This window comes from Nicotiana sylvestris, chromosome 10 (assembly GCF_000393655.2).
Source record: "Nicotiana sylvestris chromosome 10, ASM39365v2, whole genome shotgun sequence".
Lineage (NCBI taxonomy): Eukaryota > Viridiplantae > Streptophyta > Magnoliopsida > Solanales > Solanaceae > Nicotiana > Nicotiana sylvestris.
In genome coordinates, this window is record NC_091066.1 from 16,900,284 (window position 1) to 16,923,331 (window position 23,048).

The 23,048-nt window shown below is 35.5% G+C and overlaps 1 protein-coding gene across 2 annotated transcripts; it reads right to left on the reverse strand.

Annotated features, from left to right (window-relative positions):
* Positions 1–4,722: 4,722 nt before the first annotated feature.
* LOC104238113 (elongation factor 1-delta 1-like) lies at positions 4,723–7,249 on the reverse strand. Of its 2 annotated transcripts, XM_070160099.1 has the most exons (9): positions 7,045–7,147; positions 6,642–6,692; positions 6,438–6,544; positions 6,228–6,344; positions 5,987–6,080; positions 5,631–5,763; positions 5,402–5,515; positions 5,063–5,224; positions 4,723–4,951 (listed from the first exon to the last, which is right to left on the reverse strand). In XM_070160099.1, coding segments are annotated over exons 3-9 (708 nt in total). In that variant the 5' UTR covers positions 6,524–6,544; positions 6,642–6,692; positions 7,045–7,147; the 3' UTR covers positions 4,723–4,949. The 2 variants fall into 2 exon arrangements, with proteins under 2 accessions (XP_070016200.1, XP_009790696.1); XM_009792394.2 differs by lacking the exon at positions 6,642–6,692 and having other exon boundaries at positions 7,045–7,249.
* Positions 7,250–23,048: the final 15,799 nt, after the last annotated feature.

The window sequence follows — 23,048 nt, forward strand, 5'->3', positions numbered from 1 at the left end:
TAATTTTACAATCATAAAAGGCTGTTAATCGTAAAGTAGGCTAAAATTGCAATTATATGCAATTTAGCTTTTAACATACCAAATAATTTTGTAAAACTATACAAAAATTATCTTAACTATATTTTGGTATAGATATGGGAATGAAATAAATTATTCTCCAAAATTGATGATTTTGGGAATAATTATGGGTTTTGCACTGCTAAAATAGACAATAAATTGATTTCAAAAATCTTTAAAAATTAGGGAAAAATACCAAAACTCTTGGGCGTACTTATGTATGCACATATATGCTATTTTGGAAGTATTTTAGGTATAAAAATACCGAGGGAAAAATTGGGTATCAACAGAAGGGATACGTGAACACATTCAGAAATCCTTCGGCACGGTCCGTAATACTCTCATCCGGGGAAGATACCTGCAGTACTACCTTTTCGCCCCATCCACAGTTTTTCCTCACTAACTCAAGGTGTACATCTCCTATCAAAGAAGTAAACTTCAAGGTATGCTCCCTTTGGTTGTGAGCATCGGGGCACTTTTTCGATGAAAAGTCCCCTCTCGAAGCAAAATGCCCCGAGCCAACAAGGCGAGAACGAGAGGCGGAACTCTCTCCTCCTTGCCGAACAAGTCCTGATGTAGCAATCATGGATACAGCACAATTAGAGAACTGGGTCAGGAATTAAGATAAGAGCGTTAATGCTGAAATGGAGAAAGGCCTAATGCAGGAAAAAGAAGGGTAACTACTCAGAATGGTGGAATCTCCAAAAGGGCAGAAACAACCCTATATATGGAAAAAGCGGCGACGATCTGCCTACCTCAGAGGCCGATTAAAATGTTGGCTGAAATCACTTCGGGAAGATGTGCCAGCGGGATCGCCTCGGTCACTTTGCAGCCGTGTCGCCCATTTGACAAATGACGTGTGACGTTTCGGGGTCGGAGACCCCCGCGCCAAAATAAGTCCCGAGATGGTACCCGATCTCGAGGACCTCCATCAATAAGAAGTTAGGCTCCAGGAAGCCATTGGCATCATCGCTAGTCCCGAGATGGTACCAGATCTCGAGGATCTCTCCAAGGGGCCATCAACGTCATCACAAGACTCGAGATGGTACCCGATTTCGAAGGCTCCTCTCAAGGGGAAAATAAGCACTTAAAACTCCACTCATATGGGCTCGGGCTCGGGGTACCATATAAACCCGGGCAGTCCCTCGTCCGGGATCTACCTACAACGCCTTAAGTCTATCTACACTGAGTTCAAGACAAGTTTCCAGACGGCCCGAAAGCCTAAAGGCAGTCTCCATTCTCGAGCTTCCGAGCGAATCCCACCTCGAAAATTATCGCAAGGTCTAAAGGCTAAGTCTCGATTGGAGGTTCGAAACCCTACTCTCATTGAACTCAAAGTCAGGGTCTCGACGACCCGAGTTTATCAGTCCAACCCGGGCTCGATATTTACACCAACCGATGGGGTCATGCACTTAGATTCTACACAAGCATAGATAAAAGGGAAATAGTATACATCAGAGACAAATTAAAGAAACATTTTTTATTCATAAACATTCGATTACAATATCCCACGAGGGGTCCTTACACAGAAACAAAGAAGCAAAAAGGTACATATGCAAGAAAAGCCTAGAGTCTAATCTATTCTCGAAGGTTCATCCTCGGCGGCAGTATCTTCGAGCGCCATCCCCTTAGGTATGCATCCTCGGCGGCAGTGTTTTCGACCGCCACCTCCTCGGGGGTCTCATCTCGGCCCTCTAAAATGGTATCTCCAAGGGAGAAGATGAAGAAGAGGAAAGTGGGAAGATGAAGAAGAGGAAAGTGAAGAGGCAAAAAGGGATGAAATAACGCCATAGCCCACCAAAGAGCAAAGGCTTTCACCAGGCCAGAAAGATCACGGCCCGGTAGAAGACTTGGTGGGCGTCGGCCTCACTTGCACAGCTACTTTGAGTCCACTTCTTGGGACATTGTGTCGTGCAAGCTACCGGCTAGGGGTACCACTTCACCCAATGGAAAGCAAAAGGGGTGAAGTACCGCACCAGGCCGGGGTAGGAAGGTAAGCAGCGGTGTATGGTCCGAACACCCTTGTGAGTAGCGCTGTATAGTCCAAATACCTTCCCAAGACGAAAGAGATCGGCCTCCATATCTCCTCGTCTTGAGCTAACGACGACAGCAATAATAACAACAACAAGTTGGTGCAATCTCGCTCGATAAGGAGGGGCCCCGGGAAAAGGCCATGGTATAACTGATGAAAACGCCACCAGGCAACTTTGAGGCCACGGGCCTCCGACATGGGAAACGATAGTGGATGAGGATGGAGAGAAGAAATGGGAGAAAGGCTAATTGAAGAACACTTGAATAAGGAATTGGTTCCAGAAAGCCCTCATTTATAGAGAAAGGGTAGAGTAACTGGCGGGCACAATCAATGCTCTTTTGAAAAATGCAACCGACGGCGTCATCAATATCCTTGAAAGACGTATCGACATGCGCAATTAATGCATTTTGGGAACTGAATCGGCGGCGATATTATCGCTTAGAAGGACGAGGATCGACTGTGCATTGAAAGACGCTAAAAAGACAAGTCAGCGGGATGCCTCGGTTGCCACAAAGGCATGTGTCATGAGTATGACGTCATCAGTATACCATTATCGCGGGAAATTCGGAAAGATGGTTATCAAGGTCGTTTCTTGTCATTCTACTTTAAGAAACGCGGGGACTATTTGTATAAGGTAAAAATGAAGGGTCCAATTTTCCATCGTTATGACGCCTCGAAGGCTCGAAATCACGGTCGAGTTTTTCCCTCGAGGGCCATCAACGCTCGACTTCGGGACAGTATAGGACCGACGGTTACGGGAAGAAATAGGGACTTCCCAAGGCGTGAAGCTAAAGCCGACAAAATCTGTCAGGCTAGTCTGAGCCCGTATCGTGGCGTTAACTAGGTGTCTCATCTCCATATCTTTGTAATAAATGCACTTGTACTATGTTGGGATTCCCCCTCTTATATAAAGGGGATCCTTGTCATTTTGTAAACATCTCTCCATACTAAATATACAAGAATATTCTCTCTGCTTTCTAACATATTCTCTTGATTTTATTACTTCATTCATTGCTCGTATTTATTGTGTTCTACTAAAAGTTCATCATTTATTGCTTATTATTGGCCATAAAGAGCCGTCTTTGATTTATTTATAACTGTTAGTCTCCATCGACCACCTTCGATAGCTCCCAACCGAGCTTCGGACTCGTCCCCGAGGCCCTCGAATAGGCCAGCTCGATGCCTCGATTGGCAGTGATTCGGTTTGATTAACATCTCATTTTTAGGCTTTTATTTCGTTTCTAAGTCTTTCACATAGCATCAACTGCCTAACAACTAGCATAAAAATAGATCACGTATTTTTAGAACCACTAAATCAAATTTAATTATTATTACCATTTTCACGGTAAACACTCTCTTTGTTATAGTTAATATGAACCTACTACTATTTAGGAAGTCAAATAAGATTTTTTTAGATCATATTATTTGCAAAATATTACTTTTACGCCGTTTCTAATTATGTACTTTTATTTCAAAAAATTTAAAATTTTCATGTCCGAATTCACATCAAAAATTAGTTAATTTGAGTCTCATATTCCAAAAAGTTCTAAATTAAACAGATGAAGTATAGAAAGATATAAATTGCAACCGAACGATGTCTTTCAGTTAATAAGGAGATAAATTCACCTTATTCAAGCAACCAAACAAACTATTGATTATGCTGAATTTAATGAGAATAGTTCGTCAATTCAGGCAACCAAACGGGTACTGGGTGTTTAGAGATCGGCAATTTTTAATGGTATTTCTATGAAATGCTTTCATTCATTTATTTTTAATCGCATTAAATAATATATAGATCCCAGAATAAGTTATGCAAGTATTAAGCTTAATACCATCAATTAATACTGCACTATTATGCACATCATGAGTCAAGTTTGCATTAAATAGTATAATTGACTGAAAAAATAAAACAAAACAACCTTCTATCTGTTTTGGGAATGATATCCTACTTACAAGTCACAACAACACATAATATTACATTTTTATATGTTATTATTTTGACCATTTCCCTCGCTTAACGTTAAATACTACGTTTTTAAAGACATTTGCATTGATGAGGGTTCCTTCCAACAAAATGTTCTTTGCATCATATATTACCTACTTAACTGTGAACTAGGCATATATTCGAGTACCAGCAGAAACATTTTTAAAAAAAAAAGTATCTCTGAAAATGCAATGATTTAATACAAGTAATTAAATTCTAATCATAGAAAGGATTTTGGCCTTCACAGAACCTTTGGGTAAGCAATTTAACAGAGAATAAAATTTAAAACATTATATTGTTACACAAAGGTTCAAAATTAGAGATTTATATAAACGTCAATGCTCAAATACTTGAAGATTATTTGTTTGACTATGCTAAAAACCTAAGAAACAGTGACTAACATAGCTGCAACATGATACAAATAGACCCGAATATATCCAACAATGACTAGAGTATACGCAAGACGTACTAATATATTTATCCATTGGATAGTATCTCGGATACCTGCTACCTATCAATTAACCGTAATTTCTTTAGTATGAAAGGAAATATATTACTTACTAATGATGCAATGAAACACCATATACAACTGCTGTATTGCAGGCAACTGTAACGTCAATGAAGAGTCAGACCGCAAACTGTGCAAGTCTTTCCAAAACCGATACTAAAATTAAAAGTGAGAACTTAGAAGTATTCCAGAAATTTTAAATATTAATCCAAACGAGGAGCAAAACAGATGCCCTTGTCAGGTTCAGGTAACACCTCTTTTGACGAGAAAACATAGTAACAACACAAAGAGAAGCAACATAGAACTACTGATTGTTGTTCTTCAGTATAGCCACCCATTTCAATCAAAACTTCAGAGAGTAACAGAATTCCTGTCACAAACAGTAGCAGATGATCAACAGAGGGGCCACAAATAACATGATATGTAACATGGAATTTAATACTCCAAAACTAAAAAAATGAACAGTTTATAATTTACTTACATATTTTGTTGAAAGCAACAATATCACAGCTCTGAACATACTCATTGATAGGTTCAACTGTAAAATAATTCTCAATGAGATCATCCACAGAGACCAAGTCATCCACAATGGTAAGCATGATTTGCAGCTTCTTAATACCATATCCAACAGGAACAAGTTTAGCTGCAAATAATGTGGAACAAATTAACAGCTTTTCAAGACAACCTCCTAAATAATATTCAGGTTAGATCAACAATATCCAAGAAAGAAAAGCTAAATGATACTAGAATGATGAAAAAGCAATTCTCACTTCCAGTAAAATAAAAATTCAACTCAATAGAACAAAGAACAGAAGCTCACATGCTCCATAAGTCAATCCTTCCATCTGAACACTTCGAACAGCTTCTTCAAGCTTCTTCATATCAGTCTCATCATCCCATGGCTTGACATCCAAGAGAACTGAGGACTTGCCAGCTGAAGTCGAATGAGAGCAAAAGGTCAGTTCAAAATTTCAGCAAGTTTTTCCACTTTATTAGCAATGGTAAGGGTAATCATCTTATATTGAAAATATTAGACAGGGAAAGCTTACATTCTTTCTTCTTCCCTGAAGCCTTAACTGCTGCAGCACGTTCTTCAGCAGCCTTCTTTTCCTCTTCAGTTTCCTCACCAAATAGGTCAACGTCATCATCATCATCATCATCTTCTTCTTCAGCAGCTGAGGCCTAGAAGCAAAGTAATCCAAGAGAAAAACAAAGGAAAGAAGATTATTTACACTTGTAATAGTCAAATCACAGTTTCACATGACATCCCTATACTAGAAGCTATAGAAGGATTGATAATGACAAAAAGAACATGCACACGGTAATGCAATCCAAACAGCAAGAAGAAAGAAATTGCAACATAAACTAAATATCAATTCAGAACAGATAGGAAGAATTTTCACACCTTAGTGTCAGCAGCAGGAGGAGTTGCCACTGCCTCCTCGGTGATTGGTGCAGATCCCTCTACAGTGACACCGGCACCTTCGCCGGATACACCACTGCAAAAATATGATTTTCAGTCACATTGTGTTCAACAAGGAGGATAATTAAATAATTTGCATCCAATCACTAGTCCAAAAAAATTCCAAAGATATATTCAACAGATAACATGAAAACACTAATTCATTAAGCTCTTCAAAACTTACGAGATTCTCAAAAGTGCATCGATGTGCTTATACCACCTAGATGCATTCACATATTCAGCTGATGGGGCTTTTGCTAGATATGAATACACAGTGATATCATCCTTCGAGGCTTGGTACCTGAGACATGGATTAAACAAAAAACATCAGCATTCAATATAAAACACCGTCAAAAAGGACATCTCAGCAGTGAATGTCACACGAGTAACTCACCCGGAGATGTAACTGCGGGTCAAGAGGTACTCATCAAGCTTTTTGAGACCAGAATCAGAGTTGAGGTTGTGGAATGCAACAGCCATTGCTTGATGATAATAGTCTTTCTGCAATTGTATAAGAATAAAAACATCAACACCTCTTCAATAAATTGATATTTTTATAGAATGTCCATAAAATAAATGGACTTAAGTTTTCTCTAACTTATGAATTGTTTGATCCAAGTCCTATTGAATAGCTTGAGCAATTCTATATCTGCATTATTCAAAAATCAGGTTGAGGATCCACCATTATTACCAACCGCATGTTTTCATCTTAATAACGAAATCAACATATTAACATCATTTAAGAATTAAAAGAACGAAATCAACATATTAACATCATTTAAGAATTAAAAGGTCACCAAATAAAAGGTATAATCCAAGTAATCTCTTCAGCTTGATTTATATATATAGTTGGACAATTTTAAGGAATTTATATTTATACCAAAATCCTTAATATGACTCGAAATCTACAAAAACATGTTCAAAATGGCCACGAAATCAGAAAACTAATCGAAAACAATGTGAACAAGTGAGATGAAGAGGGAAAGCGAAAGAAAACTCACCACGATCTGGCGATGACAGAAGACTGCAGAGAGAAACGAAGAAGCTGAAGCCGCGAGAATGGAACTTGCAAGTTAGGGTTCTCAAGATTTTATAGTGGGGTTTGATTTGGAGCTCGAACAGTTGTACGCTATTTATTTCGGCCCGTTAAAATAAGAACTTGGGCTACACTGTAGCCCGTACGTTTCAAGCTCCATAGCCCAATACATAAGCCCACACTTTTGCGACATGATTGGTACACAAGTAGCCAGCCAAATTCAACGTCTACTCAATATATATATATATATACTAGTTTCTATATACGTGTTTCACACGTAACACCCAACAAAGAAGAGAAAGATGAAAAGATTTAAAAAACAAAAGTGAGTATTAATACAATGACACGAACAGTGTTCATGGAACTTTTGTTATGAATCTTTGCTATAGGTAAGAAAAGAAGCTTTAAATGTCTGAATATATCAAGAAATATATAACGCACATAAGTAATTCATGTTAGTTTTGCGGTCTATCTACACGCATTGCCATTCATACTTGTACAATTATTTGATAAAAAATATAACAGTCTATCTACCCTGGCCATTACTATAGCTTCACAAAACTTTATTAGTTATGCACAAGTTCACAAAGATAACATAAATAGTCCCTTTTTATGTCCCAATTGTCACACACATACACTCCCTATTTAAGTTTTTCAAGAGAATATCTTTGATGCATAGTGGATTCTGAATTCTACCGAATTAGGGGCTCTTCAAACATTTGAGGAAAGCCAAACAATAAGATGGAGCATGACCAACATGGTGAAAAAATTCAAAATGCCAAAAGTTGGTGCATCAAGTTCACCTACTGAAAGTTAACTAAAATAATTAAGATGCTCCATGTGTATTACATAGCCGCACAAAAAAAATCTGGATTTTGGAAAAGTCAAATGCCAAAAGAAGGAACTCAATTTAAATTCCGGAACATAGAAATCGAAATTGATGAGAAAATTGGTAAGACAATCTTATCTAAGAAGGATTTTTTTCGTCGGGCTAAAACTCTCTTATAGATAAATATTCTATTTTAACCTAATAGGCTTTTAGTTCTTTCTATGTAATCAGGAATAAGAGTGTTCTGAAAGAGAAATTTGCATAAATGTACAGTCTAACATATTACATCACACCTATTTAATCATGATTTTAAGTTTACAGCCGCGTAACCCTTTTGGTTTTTGCAACAGTATTTCTACTGTTGTACATCATGTGTAGAAATTATAAATAATGTATAATGTTGTATATAAAAATTGAATTTTATTTTTTATGAACGTTAACTCGCAAAAAAATTACCAAATAGCTTCAAATTTTTACCAACTTTAAAATGATATTCCAGCGAATACCAATCATCAGATTGTCAAAAAAATTCAGCAAATCATAATCAAGCTTTTAAAAAACTCTAATAATTAAGTTTTAAATTTTTCACTTGATTCATCCAAAACAATATTTAAATCTATAACGATAAACATGAACATTACTTTCAAATTAGTTTTTAATACAAATCTTCTTATTACAGTGTTAATAGATGAAAAAAATTCAAATTCTATGCAAAATACACTAATTTAGGTAAGAAAAAAAGAATAAGTGCTAAATTGAGCGGGAAAGTACTCGCATGTACTTCTGTGATTCTTTCCTTTAAAAAAGTTAATAGATGTGCAGGAGGTTTAGTATACTTTAACTGATGATAAATTGAGTTTTTTAATGTGCTTTTTTAATCCAAGAGATAATTATTAGCCGATCTTTGGTTAGGCACTAAAAATCCCCAAACTATACTTAATTAGAAGTGTATTTCTATTCTAGTTTACTAAAGTAGTCTGAGGTAAGCTTTTTTAGTAGGAAAAAATATGGTGAAATTTGTTCTATTTGATTTGATTATACAAATTTCGTATAGTTAGGAATGAAATTTGTTAATGTTGTTTTCTAATCCAAGTAGATAATTAGTAGTCACTATTAGGCGCCAAAATTCAGAGTTAGTACTTAATTAGAATTCTATTTCTATTATGTTTTTATCAAAATAACCTTTAAATTTATATATATTAGGGCTATTTTGGTCAACCAACATTGTATTCATGCTTATATATATATTACATTTGTCGGTTATTTGTAGTTTAAGAGATTAGATGGGCGGCTATTTAGGTTAATTCTTCAATAATCAAGGGCTTTTAATAGATCTGGATGGTCGACAAAAAATAATTACACTCGCTAGCTAAATATACACTAATCTATCTATATCTATATATCTATATCTATATCTATACTATATTAAAAGCATGAAGGCCTTTAGTGAAATATTGTTCGCCTTTTTAACCCTTTAAAAATCGATTTTACATTGGACAAAATTATAATTTAATTATTTTCTTAATATTTTAGAATTTGAAATTATTCAAAATTTAGTTATTAAATCTTTCCTTATTTGAGCTATATAGAAACTCCTAATATTTAGGACTTTGAATTCCATTAAAATTTTACCTTATATAACATAACTATAATACATTCATAATAATTTTTCCTAATATTTACATTTTTTTCTAACGGAATACGTTGACATAACGGAATACGTCAAAATAAAATTTAAAGCATGTTTGGAAAGCCACCAAGAAATTGGATTCGGGTGTAATTGGGAGTAATTACACAGTTTGGCATGTTTGTTTGGCCAAGTAATTACTTGGTCGGCATGGAATTGGGTATAATTGGAGGGATGTAATTACACTATCCAATTCTCAAGGGGGAGGTGAGAATTGGTGGTAATTACACTGTGTAATTATAAGGTTGCCTTTTAGTTTCTTTCCCTTTTTATTTTAATTTTAATTTTTTTTTCTTTATAACTTTTTATTTCTATTTTTTAATTTTTTAATTTTATTTTTACTTTTTATTTTTTTTGAAACATTAAAATATATTTTATTTGTACATTATTTATATTTTATTTCTCTACCTTTACTTCTTATGATTCCATGAAATTGCTTATATATATTTTTTTATTATTATTATTTATTTATTTTAAACTACACCTTCTAATATTAGAAATAATGAGTCATTAACAAACTTGGTATATAATGAGTGATGCAATTAAAGTGAAATTCGTTGTTGAATGTGGTTATAAACTTATTATGTTTCCTAATCTTAAGTTGTAGTGAAACTTACTATTATTATGTTGGAATTTGACATATGTTAAATTTTAATTTTTTTTTTGGATTTTAAAATTGTGTTATATTCATGGTTCCAATTTACTTGTTTTAGTAATATTGGCTCATATTGCACGTTGTTCATTTGAATAATGTTATGACATTATATTTATAACTATTAATTTATTTTATCAAACATGAATTCCATGATATTTTATAAAACATATGTTTTTAGTTTTTGTAAGTATCTAAATTAAATATTATTAATTTAGAATATATATAAAAATTATTTTTACAATATTATTTATAAATATATGATTACTAATTAATGTATGTTCATGAAAAATATACATCTTAAATACCAAATATAATATTATTTATATTTATACAAATTTATAGGCATATATTTATTATATTAACTTTTAAGTTTTAATAATTACTTCATTTAAAAATTTATCTAACTGTGTAATTACAGTTGTGCAATCAAACAGTAAACTTGTAATTACACTGTAATTATACTATGACAAACAAACAGGTCGTCGTAATTACACAACTGTATAATTACTAGGTTGTGTAATTACTACCTAGTAATTCCACCAATTCCAATTACACGGTGGCTTTCCAAACAAACTCGTATTCTTTCTCAATTGTAGTCAAAATACAAATGGTTGGCTTCGACTTTTGGATTTGAGCAAATCCTTCATGGTCTAGGGAACTTATTATTCAACTTTCAAGTCCTTAACGGAAAAAAGTCCTTGACATTAGATATATAGTCAAACTTCTATATAACAGCCTCATTTATTCCGAATATTTTGAATGTTATAGCGAAGTGCTGTTATAAAAATATATATTATAACATAACATAAAAATTGATTCCGAAAAAGCTTGACTTTTATCGTAAAGTGTTGTTATATAGGGATGATGTTATAGAGAAATCTGACTGTAATAAATATAATACTTCTCTAAATATATATATGTTTTAAAAAATCATATGTATTAATTAATTATCATTTTATCCAATATAAGAGTAAGAAGTTAATCGACATTTCGTGTTAGAACTGTCACGACCCGAATTTTTCACCCTCGAGAGTCGTGATGGCACCTACTTATAGAAGTTAGGCAAGCCACTAAACATAAAAAAAAATAACTCTTTCATTTTAAACCCTTTTTTAACAATTTGAATTAACAGGTATCCAACATTTATATATTAACGATAAATGAAATCAAGCGGAAGACTTAATCTAATATAATACCCAAGACCAGTACGATAATGACAACACGCATCTCTACCCAGAATCCGGTGTAACAATATCACGGACGAACTAAGATTACTACAACAAATGTCTGAAAGAAATACAATCTGTCTCGAAATCTAATGAAAATAGAGTACATAATAAAGTAGAAGAGAACGCCGGGCCTGCGGACGCCTGCAGGACTACCTCAGGATCTCTGCTTGGACTGAAGGCAGGCTCCCCAAGTGCTACTATCCAAAAGCTGCTCCGGAATCTGCACATAATGCAGAGGGTAGCATCAGCACAACCGACCCCATGTGCTGGTAAGTGTCTGGCCTAACCTCAGTGAGGTAGTGACGAGGCTAGGACCAGACTCCAGATAAACATGTGCAGTTATATAATATACAACGGAAAATAAACAGGAATAAACAATTAACATGGGAGGGTACATGCTACGGGGGAAATATCGAATCCAGTAGAAACTTAAGAGAAATATGAGAGAACAATTCAAGATTTACAACAAAACCATAATAACACTGTTGCGGCGCGCAACCCGATCCCTATTATTTAACACTGTTGCGGCGTGCAACCCGATCCATTTATATCACTGTTGGGGCGTAAAACCCGATCCAATATAACATTGTTGTGGCGTGCAATCTGATCCAACATAACATTGTTGCGGTGTGCAACCCGATCCATTTATATCACTGTTGGGGCGTACAGCCCGATCCAATATAGCATTGTTGTGGCGTGCAATCCGATCCAACATAACATTGTTGCGGTGTGCAACCCATTTCAATATAACATTGTTGTGGCGTGCAACCCGTTCCATATATAGTATTGTTGTGGCGTGCAACCCGATCCAACATAACATTGTTGCGGCGTGCAACCCGTTCCATATATAGTATTGTTGCGGCGTGCAACCCGATCCAACATAATATTTATATACCTTTAGCAACAACCGTACCAAGAGTCCCGGCAAGGGATCAACAATAAGCTATACTATCCCGGCAAGGGATGTGACAGTAAAAGTAAATACATCCCGGCGAGGGAGAAACAACTATACCCAATCTTAACCCAACTTCTACACATCTCAGCTAACACCAATACTCAATCATAAGTAATTTCCACGAAAACAAATCTAATCTTTGCTCAATATCGGGAATCATCAATTAAAGCATATGTAGTACTATTTAAGAAGCAACAAGAAGGTTAGACCTGCCTATACGTCGTACTCAACAAGAAGCAAATAGCAAATAGGACATCATTCCTAATCCCTCAAGCTAAGGTTAGACCGAACACTTACCTCGAACTTTCACAGCCAACTCAAGCCTTAAACACAGCTTTCCCCTTTGAATTCGGCTCCAAATCAATTGTATCTAGACATAATCGACTTAATAACATCAATAAACGCTAAACAATCCAATTCTAATGCTTAATTATAGCTTTCCAATCATTCTTTCCAAAAAGTCAAAAATTGACCCCGGGCCCACTTGGTCAAAATATGAGGTTCAGACCAAAACCCGATCACCCATGAGCCCATGAGCCCGAATATATAATTAGTTCCAAAATTCGACCCCAAAACGAGATCTAAATCACAATTATACAAAAAGCCCTAACTCTACCCAAATTCCTAATTTTCTACCCTTAAGAACATGATTTTAAGCCTAGAAATCTGATGGGTGTTAATAGAAATTGAAGAAAATGAGTCTAAGATTACATACCTATGAATTAGCGGTGAAATCCTCTTTCAAAAATCGCAACAATTTGGAGTTTGGAAGAAGAAGTTACGAAATTTTAATTAAATCCAGATTTGGCTTCTATTTTAAAATCACTGGACAGGCCTTTATCGCGTTCGTGATAGGCCTGTTGCGTTCGCGAAGAGTTGGGCCTAAGTGACCTTCGCGTTCGCGACATTGGGCTCGCGTTTGCAGAGCTTTGACTCCTTGAGCCTTCGCGTTCGCGGGCCAGTGGCCGCGTTCGCGTAGCACAAAATTCCCTCCCCCCCCCCCCCAGGCCCAAAGGCCTTCGCGATAGCAGATCCGCGTTCGCGAAGGGAAACACCCCCAAGACTTCGTGTTCGTGTAGAAGGAGATTTCCTTCAGCCTGACTAACCCTTCGTGTTCGCGAGAGTCCTTTAGAAACTCATCCGAAACTCACCTGAGCCCTCGGGGCTCCAAACTAAACATGCTTATTAACTCAAAAACATCGTATGAACTTATCCGTGCGATCAAATCACCAAATTAACCATTTAAACAATGAATTAAACCTCAAAATCAATGAAATATTTCAAAACTTCTTAAAACATCAAAATTTGCATTTAAGGTCCGAATCACGTCAAATGAATTTCGTTTCTTACCAAACTTCACAAAATTATCTTAAATCACATATAAGACCTGTACCGGACGTCGGAACCAAAATACAGGCCCGATACCAACATGTTCTAATCAAAATTCATTTCCAAATCCTTTAAACAATTTTAGAAAATAATTTTCTTTAAAAATTTATTTCTCGGCTTGGGACCTCGGAATTCGATTCCGGGCATACGCCCAAGTCCCATATTTTCCTACGGGTCCGGGTCCGTTTACCCAAAACGTTGACCGAAGTCAAATTAATTCATTTTATAGTCAAAATTTATCATTTTTCACATATTTTCACATATAAGCTTTCCGGCTACGCATCCGGACTGTGCACACAAATCGAGGTAATGCTAAAAGAGGTTTCTCTCTCTCTCTCTCTCTCATATATATATATATATATATATATATATATATATATATATATATTAAAAACACGAAGACCCTTAGCGAAATGTCGCTTGTCTTTTTTATTCCTTAAAAACAGATTTTATATTAGACAAAATAATAATTTAAGCTACTCTCCTAATATTTAGATTTTGAAATCAATTAAAGTTTTACCTTATGAAAATTCTTAATTTCATTATTTGATCCAAGCTGAATTAAAAGAACAAAATTTTGGTTCTTTTTCCCTTTCAAGCGCTTGGTGCTCGAAGTCTTTAGCCGGCAACTTCTTGTAGAAACTTGTTTGCCATATTTTTTGTGCAGGTCAACTATTTTTTTCTCGATCAATGCAACTTATATTCTTATTACTTTATCAGTTTTTGTTTTTGTTTTATTTTTTTATTATTGAAAAGTTTGATAATATAAAGAAAAATATTTTTTCCTTCATAATTACACTTAAATATTTTTTAATTGGGATTAGCTAATATAAGAATCTGAAAAGGTAAAGAATTGAGTATTCTTTTAGTGTTGAAAACAAATAGTGACTTTTTTTATTAACTTAGCAAAAAAAATTCAATTCAATTGTACTACGTGTTAAGTCCTAATATTTAAGAGTTTAAAATTATTCAAGATAAAAAAAATTTATTATAATATATCCGTAAATGCGATAATAATCTATTTACGTATGATTTTTTACATATATCCCAATATATAAGGTGTTTGATATCAAAGATAATAAACTTGGGCAATAATGTTGCATTCTTTGAAGCTACATGTTATTTGGTTGGTTGCGATAATAAAAATATATAGAATTAATCTCTCAAAAAGTTATATCATACTTTTATTTAATTTTATATATATATATATATATATATATATATACACGCACTTCTTACTTTTACACAACCTGCTTTTTTTAACAACAAATTTTATTATAAATAGTCATGAGCGTAGGTAAAAATTCTATCTTTCTTTTCAAACTTAATGCAATAAATGGAGGACATCATGTTGGAAGACATTTAATTGTATAGGTGTTACAAGAAATTGTAAAAGTTGGTGGATTAAAAATTGAAGTTAAAAAGATAGAAGACAAAAAACGTATCAAGAAGACAACAACAAAGACCTAATAACTTATAAAAACTTAAAAGTGAAAAGTAAAATATTAGTATTCTTTAAATAGTATAAGCTTTAACTCTTTTTTTGTTGCTAAAATTACAATGTTGTGTAAATACGAAGCAACTTGTGCTGACACATTATTTAATATTTAGTTCAAATGTTTTAATCGAAACTCTTTTAATTCAATTAAAACATGATTTTAATATTATTTATACGGTGAAAAATACATTTTATCAATAATTTTTTATTATTAACGCAACAAACACGTGCAACGCACGTACACGAAGACTAGTACTATATTAAAAGCACGAAGGTCCTTAATGAAATGTCGTTCGCTTTTTTTACCCTTTAAGATAGATTTTACACTAGACAAAATTGTCATTTAAGTTATTTTTCTAATATTTAGGAGTATCAAATTAGCTAAACTTTTAATTATTACGTAAATTTTTCTTTATTTGAACTGTATAGAAAATCTTAACATTAAATTTAGAACTTTTCCAGCATTTGTTCTCCTTAACATGTTCGACAATATTTTAGTTGTCCTAATGTTCTTCTTTTTTGCTTTTTCTTTTTGTGTCCTTTGTGAGCATGCGATTTTTGCCATATACAAATTACTCTTATAAAATTCAAGAAAATAGATTTTTTCTTATTATTTGAATTTTGTAGAATTTTTATTAATTGTTTGTATTTTTGTGCACGTTTAATCTTTTATTAAAATCATGAAAAATGCCAAAAATACCATGCATTGCATTTAGATTTTATTTTTATATTTTTAAGATTAATTAGTTAATTATTTATATTATTAAAAATTAAAATCACAAAAATAGCTCATTGTGCATTTTTACCTTTTAATTTTTAGATTAATGATTTTTCTTTTCTAATTTAGGATCATAGTAATTTTATAAATTTTTTAATTAGATATCTGAATTAGTTTTACAATTTAGATTAATTTAGGATTTTTTAATTAAAAAAAAAGAGAAAAGGAAAAGAAAAAGGAATAAAAAGAGGTAATTGAAAATGGGGGCTTTTAATTGAAATTGGACTGATTTTAGCCCAAAACCCATCCAAAATCTGCCCCTAACCCAAGCCCAAATGTGCCTACCTGGTCCAGGATTCCCTACCCCCAAAATGACCCGTTTCATCTCATTTTCATCACAGCCGTTGGATCTTGTTAATCCAACGGCCCGAAACTGACCCCCTATTTACTATATTACTGTGACGACCCGGACGGTCGTCTTAAAAATTTATGCCCCGATCCCCTATTAACTACTTTTCCTATGTTTATTTCTGCTATTTTGATTTGCCAGGATGTTCGGTTTTGAGTTTCGGAGAGTTTTGGGACACTTAGTCCCTAAATAAAAGTTTAAGTGTTGGAAATTTGACCTTAGTCGGAATAGAGTGAAGACAACCTCGGAATGGAATTTCGATGGTTCTGTTAGATCCATTGGGTGATATCGGGCTTAGGGGCGTGTTTGGATTGTGTTTTGGAGGTCCGTAGCTAATTTAGGCTTGAAATGCCGAAAGTCAAATTTTGAAGTTTCCAGTTCGATAGTGAGATTTTGATCCGAGGGTCAGAATAGAATTACGGAAGTTGGAGTAGCTCCGTAATGTTGGATGTGACGTGTGTGCATAATTTCAAGTCATTCAGAAGAGGTTTGATAGACTTTTTGATCGAAAGCGTATTTTTTAGAGTTTTGAAGTTCTTAGGCTTGAATCCATGGGTGATTCGTCGTTTCAATGTTGTTTTAGGTATTTTAAGGATTGGTATAAGTTTGGATAGTGGTATTAGACTTGTTGGTGCCTTTGGTTGAGGTCTTGGGGGTCTCGGAATGATTTCGAATGGTTGACCGAAGGATTTTTAGTTTGGAGTTGCAGCTGAAGCTGCTGATCTTCTGTCATAACCACACCTGTGGTTGGGTCCCGCATGTGCGTAGCGACAGAAGCGGCATGTGGCATCGCAAAAGCGGAATTGGGCAGGAGCAGCAGGGTCCGTAGATGCGGGAAATTTACCACAGAAGCGGTATCGCATCTGCGAATGAGGAACCGCAGGTACGGAAACAAGCTGGGTAAGTGATTGTCGCAGATGCGACCGCTGGTCTGCAAAAGTGGGACCACAGGTGCGGTCCCATGACCGCATAAGCGGATTAGCTGGGCAGAAACATATAAATTCTTGCCTTCGCGAATTTTAACCATTTTTCACCTCTTTTCAAATGTGAAGAAGCCTTGGGGAGCATTTTCAAGAGGTATTTTCAGAGGAGTTCATTGGGGTAAGGTCTTTGGTCCCTAAACTTGTTATTGGAATGATTTTTATCATTTTAAACATGAAAAATAAAGGAAAATCAGTGGTAAATTGGGGGTTAGGGCTTGACTAATTAGAGACATTTGAGTGATGATTTGAGGGACCATTTGAGGTCCAATTTTGGTACTTTTAGTATGACTGAACTCGTGAGAGTGTGAGGATTCTGGAAATATAAATTTTACCCGATTCAAGATGTGGGCCCGAGGGGCATTTTGGTCATTTTATCTAATTTCGCGTATTAGCTTAGAATTTCTTTGTAGAATCAGTTACTTGAAGTGTTATTTACATTATGAAATTGAATAGAATAGATTTGGGCCATTTTGGAGTCACGTACTCATGGCAAGAGCGTGGTTTCGGATTGATTTGAGCCGGTTCGAGGTAAGTGGCTTGCCTACCTTATGTGGAGGACCTTCCCCTTAGGATTTGGTATTACTGTTAATTGAAATGCCTTATACGTGAGGTGACGAGTGCGTACTTGTGCTAATTATTGAAAATACGATTTCATTAAGTAATTACTAGTATGTTTCTTTTCCTGTTTATATTACCTACACTTAAAGCCCGTTGTTAGCTTAGGAAAGCATGTCTAAGTGTTTTTATTGCCTTATTTGCTCAAACTGCTTTACCTGAATTCCGTGTAGCATGCTAGGCTAGAATTACTTGTTTGCCTTGATATGAAATTGACATTTCTGAATATTTTCCTGATGCTGCTGTGTAATTACATTTGAGACTACGGATGTGGGATTCCGGTAGCTCCCCCTTGTCTGTTTATTTGGGACTACGGAAGTGGAATTCCGGTAGATCCCCCTACACGGTTATATGGAACTACGGGACTTCACCCGGTAGATTTTCCCAATACTGGGTATTTACATTTGGGACTACGGAACGGGATTCCGGTAGATCCCCGCGCACTATGAGTTGATCTACGGGATGGGATTCTGGGAGATCCACTGGATATGTATATTTGGAACTACAGGACGGTATCCTAGGAGATCCCTGATTGTTATTTTGGTGTTGAGCCGTATTTCTTTATGTGTTTACCTTGCCTCTGTAATAGTTGTTGTTGCCATTTATATCTTGTGTTACTTTTACTGATGTACTTATTTATACTGTTCTGTTCTACACTGTCGAACTTTATATTTTATTTAACCTCAGTAGGGCCCCAACCTTCCTCGTCACTACCCGACCGAGGTTAGGCTTGGCACTTACTGTGTACCGCTGTGGTGTACTCATGCCCCTTCTGCGCATGTTTTTCATGTGCATATCCAGGTACTTTGACTCAGTCCTATCACCCTTGATGCGAGGCCGCTGCTCCAGAGACTTCAAGGCATATCTACCGCGTCCGCAGACCGAGGAGTCCCTTTCCATTATATCTTGCAGTGATAGCCCTTCTATTTTCTTCTGTTGATGTAGATATTCCGGAGTTAGAGCTTTTTTATTATATTCGTAGCTTGTGAATGGGTTTTCGGGTTTTGGAAAAATTGTATTAGTTTATGAGAGTTGGTACTGTGTATGCTGAGGGCACTTTTAAATGCTGTTTTATTACACTATTTCTGTTTTAAATTATTTTCTTTTCTTCCGCAAAATTTGGTTTATCTTCCGCATTTTAAGCTTACCTAGTCGTACAGACTAGGTGTTGTCATGATGGTTCATGGACGGCGAACCGTGGTCGTGACAATTACTGTCCGAAAACTCCTCCCCCTATTTTAGAACCCCTTATTCGTCTCTAACACCCCTAACCCGTAAACCCTAGCCGCCCCTAAATTCCTCACCGTTTCCGCCGTGGTCCGCCGGCCGAAAATTGCCTCACGGCAGCGGGCCACCTCTAAACCTCCCCAAATTAACACCCCAGAACCCCCGTCGTCTCCTCTTCACAAATCTCCAAACTAATTCCCTTGAATCATCACCAAACGGCTCGAATCTTAAATCTAAGATCGATGCCTCAAAACCCTAAGTGTTCCAAATGGCCCCAAATTCACACCTCATAACCCCGACACCTCTCTGAACCCTAAACCATCATTAGCCCCCTTCGAATCAGCGTCAGTCTCGTCGAATTTTAAATCCAAGATTTCGAAACCCTAATTTTCTTTCACATCCAAATTTCTGGCAATTTTTGGGGTTTTTGAACCCAAGACTTCCATGAGTCCATTGCTCTTGATAAGAGCAGTGGATTGATAGTTGTCTAAAAGTTCATTTTACCCCAGAGAACTTTGGTCAGAATCCGAAGTCGATCCAGTTTTATTAGAAGAATAAGTTTAGGTAAAATTTTCTTTCCTTTTTCTGTTTGTTTTATCTTCTTTGCATGTTCATGGCCGCATGATTTAGTTTGGCAATTTTTGGTTCTCTTTCCTTTTGATTCACGGCTCTTCAGTTTCGTTTGGTTATTTTTTTTGTTGTTTATTAAATTAATTAAAAGCATGCTGAATCTCGCAATTAGTTAAGTTTGGTTTCAATTGCATGAATTTAGTTTGACTAGGATTCACTTTTTTTAATTTGGTACCTCAAATGATTACTGTGTTCTTTTTCCATAATTTCATCTCATGTTCATGTTCAGCTTCGTTTTAGGTTAATTAACAGTTTGTCTAGTCTGTTTGTTTAAGCTGATAAAATTGATTTTTTTTAATTGTTTAAGTTTGCAAATTGAGTGAGTTAAATCCTAGGTTTTCTTTACATTTGTATTTTTCATCTTATTTTTGATCACTGTCTACCTGCATTAATCGTTGAACTTTAAGTTTTGTTTAGGTTTAATTTAGATAAACATTTTGTCTACCAATTAGGTTAATTTTAATTCCAATGGCATCATCTCTTTTATCTTATTTTTCTGTTGACATCTTTTAATTTGCATTTCTGACTTGCTGATAGATTTTGTTCTTGTTTGCCCTAAGTCTGTAAATCACTAAGACCTATAGGGACCTAATTGAATTAAAAGAACTTAAGACAAAATTGAAATAGTCAATAATTGGAAGGGTAAAAATGGACTTTTGCAAAGGCTAAAATCAGAAGTTCTAATATTTTGGACAGATGTCCCTATCTTAGCAAAAATGCTGGTAATGGATAAGAAAAAAGGACAGACAGCTGTAAAAGATGTCGTACTATTCTGATTTTCAGAAAAATTAGGTTAGAATATGCTTTTTTGATGTCTTTTTGGTACACTCTATAAAAGAAAAACATTCCCTTACTCACACACTTTAATTCAGCCTGATTCTCTGCCTAAAAGTTCTAAAAAACACATTCAGCATTTTTTACTACACAAAAGTTCTCCTTTTTCTGAAAAAGATCAGATCTCAGAAATTTTAGAAAAACATTCCAAAACTTCTTATTTCTGGTTTTTTACAAGCTGAAAAACATGGTTTGAAGTAGAGGTTTTCTTAGTTTCTTTAGCTGGATTTCTGGTTTTCAGAGTTGGTTTGGATTTGGTTAAATTTCTAGTCTATTTGGCTGCTGCTGCTGTGTTGGTTTCCGTCCTTGCAAGTTTCAGCTATCTTCATTCTTTTCTTTCTCCTGTTACTTGTTGTTTGGTTGTTGATGCTTAGGTAGAGGTGGATAGGCCCAGCTAGGAACCAAAGAGTGACTGGGCCCGCCTATTACAGGTCCAATATGGGCCAGCTTTGTTCAAACAAATTTCGGACCAGCAAGGGCCTGCTGAGGCTCTTTTTTTGGGCCAAGTCTTATGCCCAAAAACAACTTTTCAAAGCAGAACTTTTTTCACAGATTCAGTAATAAACGCCCAAGTCTAATTTTTTTAAGAATTAATCTAAGCCTAGCCTTCCCATATTTAAGTTAAGAGAATTCTTAGTTTGAACTTCACAATTATGATCCTTAGTCTCAACTAAATGAAATACACCCCTTTTGTTAAATAAAATCGAGGTGTGTCATATACAAACAAAACCCATAAACTATGGCCCCCATATTAAGTGCTAACCTAGTATAGTAAAATTATCTTTCTTAAACACTGGTAGTTTACTTTAGGCTCGATTTAGACTATTATTGTGATTATGTATACGTTCGCATAACATAATTGCAAATTTAATTCTAAAAAAATATAACTCGAGAGATACGTTCACGCAACTTCAACCAAACCTTTCTTAATAAAATAAACAAAGCGTTATTAATTGTGTATACGTTCGCGTGACATGATTTTTGACGCGCCAAAAGAAAAGAGTATACGTACGCATAACTCAAGTCTTTAGTTACGAATAAATCAAGTGATTAAAAGCGGTGAAAGATAAATGCATATAGGTCTTAAAAATGAGTAGTTAAACAATTTAAGCCAAGTAATAATCACTAAGCGATCGTGCTAGAACCACAGAACCCGGGAATGCCTAATACCTTCTCCCGGGTTAACAAAATTCCTTACTTAGAATTTCTGGTTCGCAGACCTTTAAAAATAAAAACTTCCTTGATTTGGGATTTAAAATAAACCGGTGACTTGGGACACCAAATAAACTATTCCAAGTGGTGACTCTGATTAATTAAATAATTCCATTTCGAATAATGTCACTTTAATTGGAAAAACTCCCATATACCTTTCGGGATGTAAAAAAGAAGGTATGACAGCTCTGGCGACTCCGCCGGAGATAAGAACCCAGAACTTACGGTTCAGGGTTCAAGAATTCGAGCTTGATTAAATCTGATTTTATTTGGCTTTATTGTTGATATTACTGTATTTTGTGGGCTTAATGTGATAATTGCTATTTATTTACCGCTTTGATATTTCTTGAACTGTATTTAAATGTCTTCTTACGCCTCCCTCCCGAGTCTTCTGAAAAACGGTGCTCACATTCGCGTGGCCCACTTTTCTATTAGAGTTATGCCAAATAGAACGGGGCTGGGCAAACAACAAGGCCGGGCAGACTTTCGTGCTCCCGATACGTTGCCCCCTCCTCGACTCGAGTTTGTCCGCTCGGGTAAGCCAGGTTTAGAACAAAACCCTAGGTTTAAACTTAGAATAACATAATCTCATGCCGGATCCGTAGTAGGCACGTTTGTTTGCATCACGTGCATTTGACCTTGGGAACTCAACACAGGGATTGAGTCCGTCTAAGACATGTGTACCCAAAATAAAGACCATCATGATGCATCCTACGTACTATATGAATATTTATTTGTTTCGGCTTGCATGTTGACCGGCTAGGAAAAGAAAATCAAGAAAAAAAAAGAGTGAGGTAGGATAGAGAATTTACCCGATTCCAAAAATCCCTGTATTTGAAAATGTCTCGAAACTCTGCCAACATTTTTGAAAAAGGGAAAAGAGGAAAATGTATTTCAAAAAGAGTGAGTCAAATATCATGTTTTTTTTCCATTGCGTCAAAAATGATCGAACTACGCGGGTCTGATTCTCACCGGATGTAGGATACGTAGGCAACTCACATAAGGTCCTGCCTCATTTTTTACAAAATAATTAAGTAGAGTGTAGTTTAGGGCTTTGGTCAAAAGAATAAGCCGACCCAGCTTCGGTTGTATTTTAAGT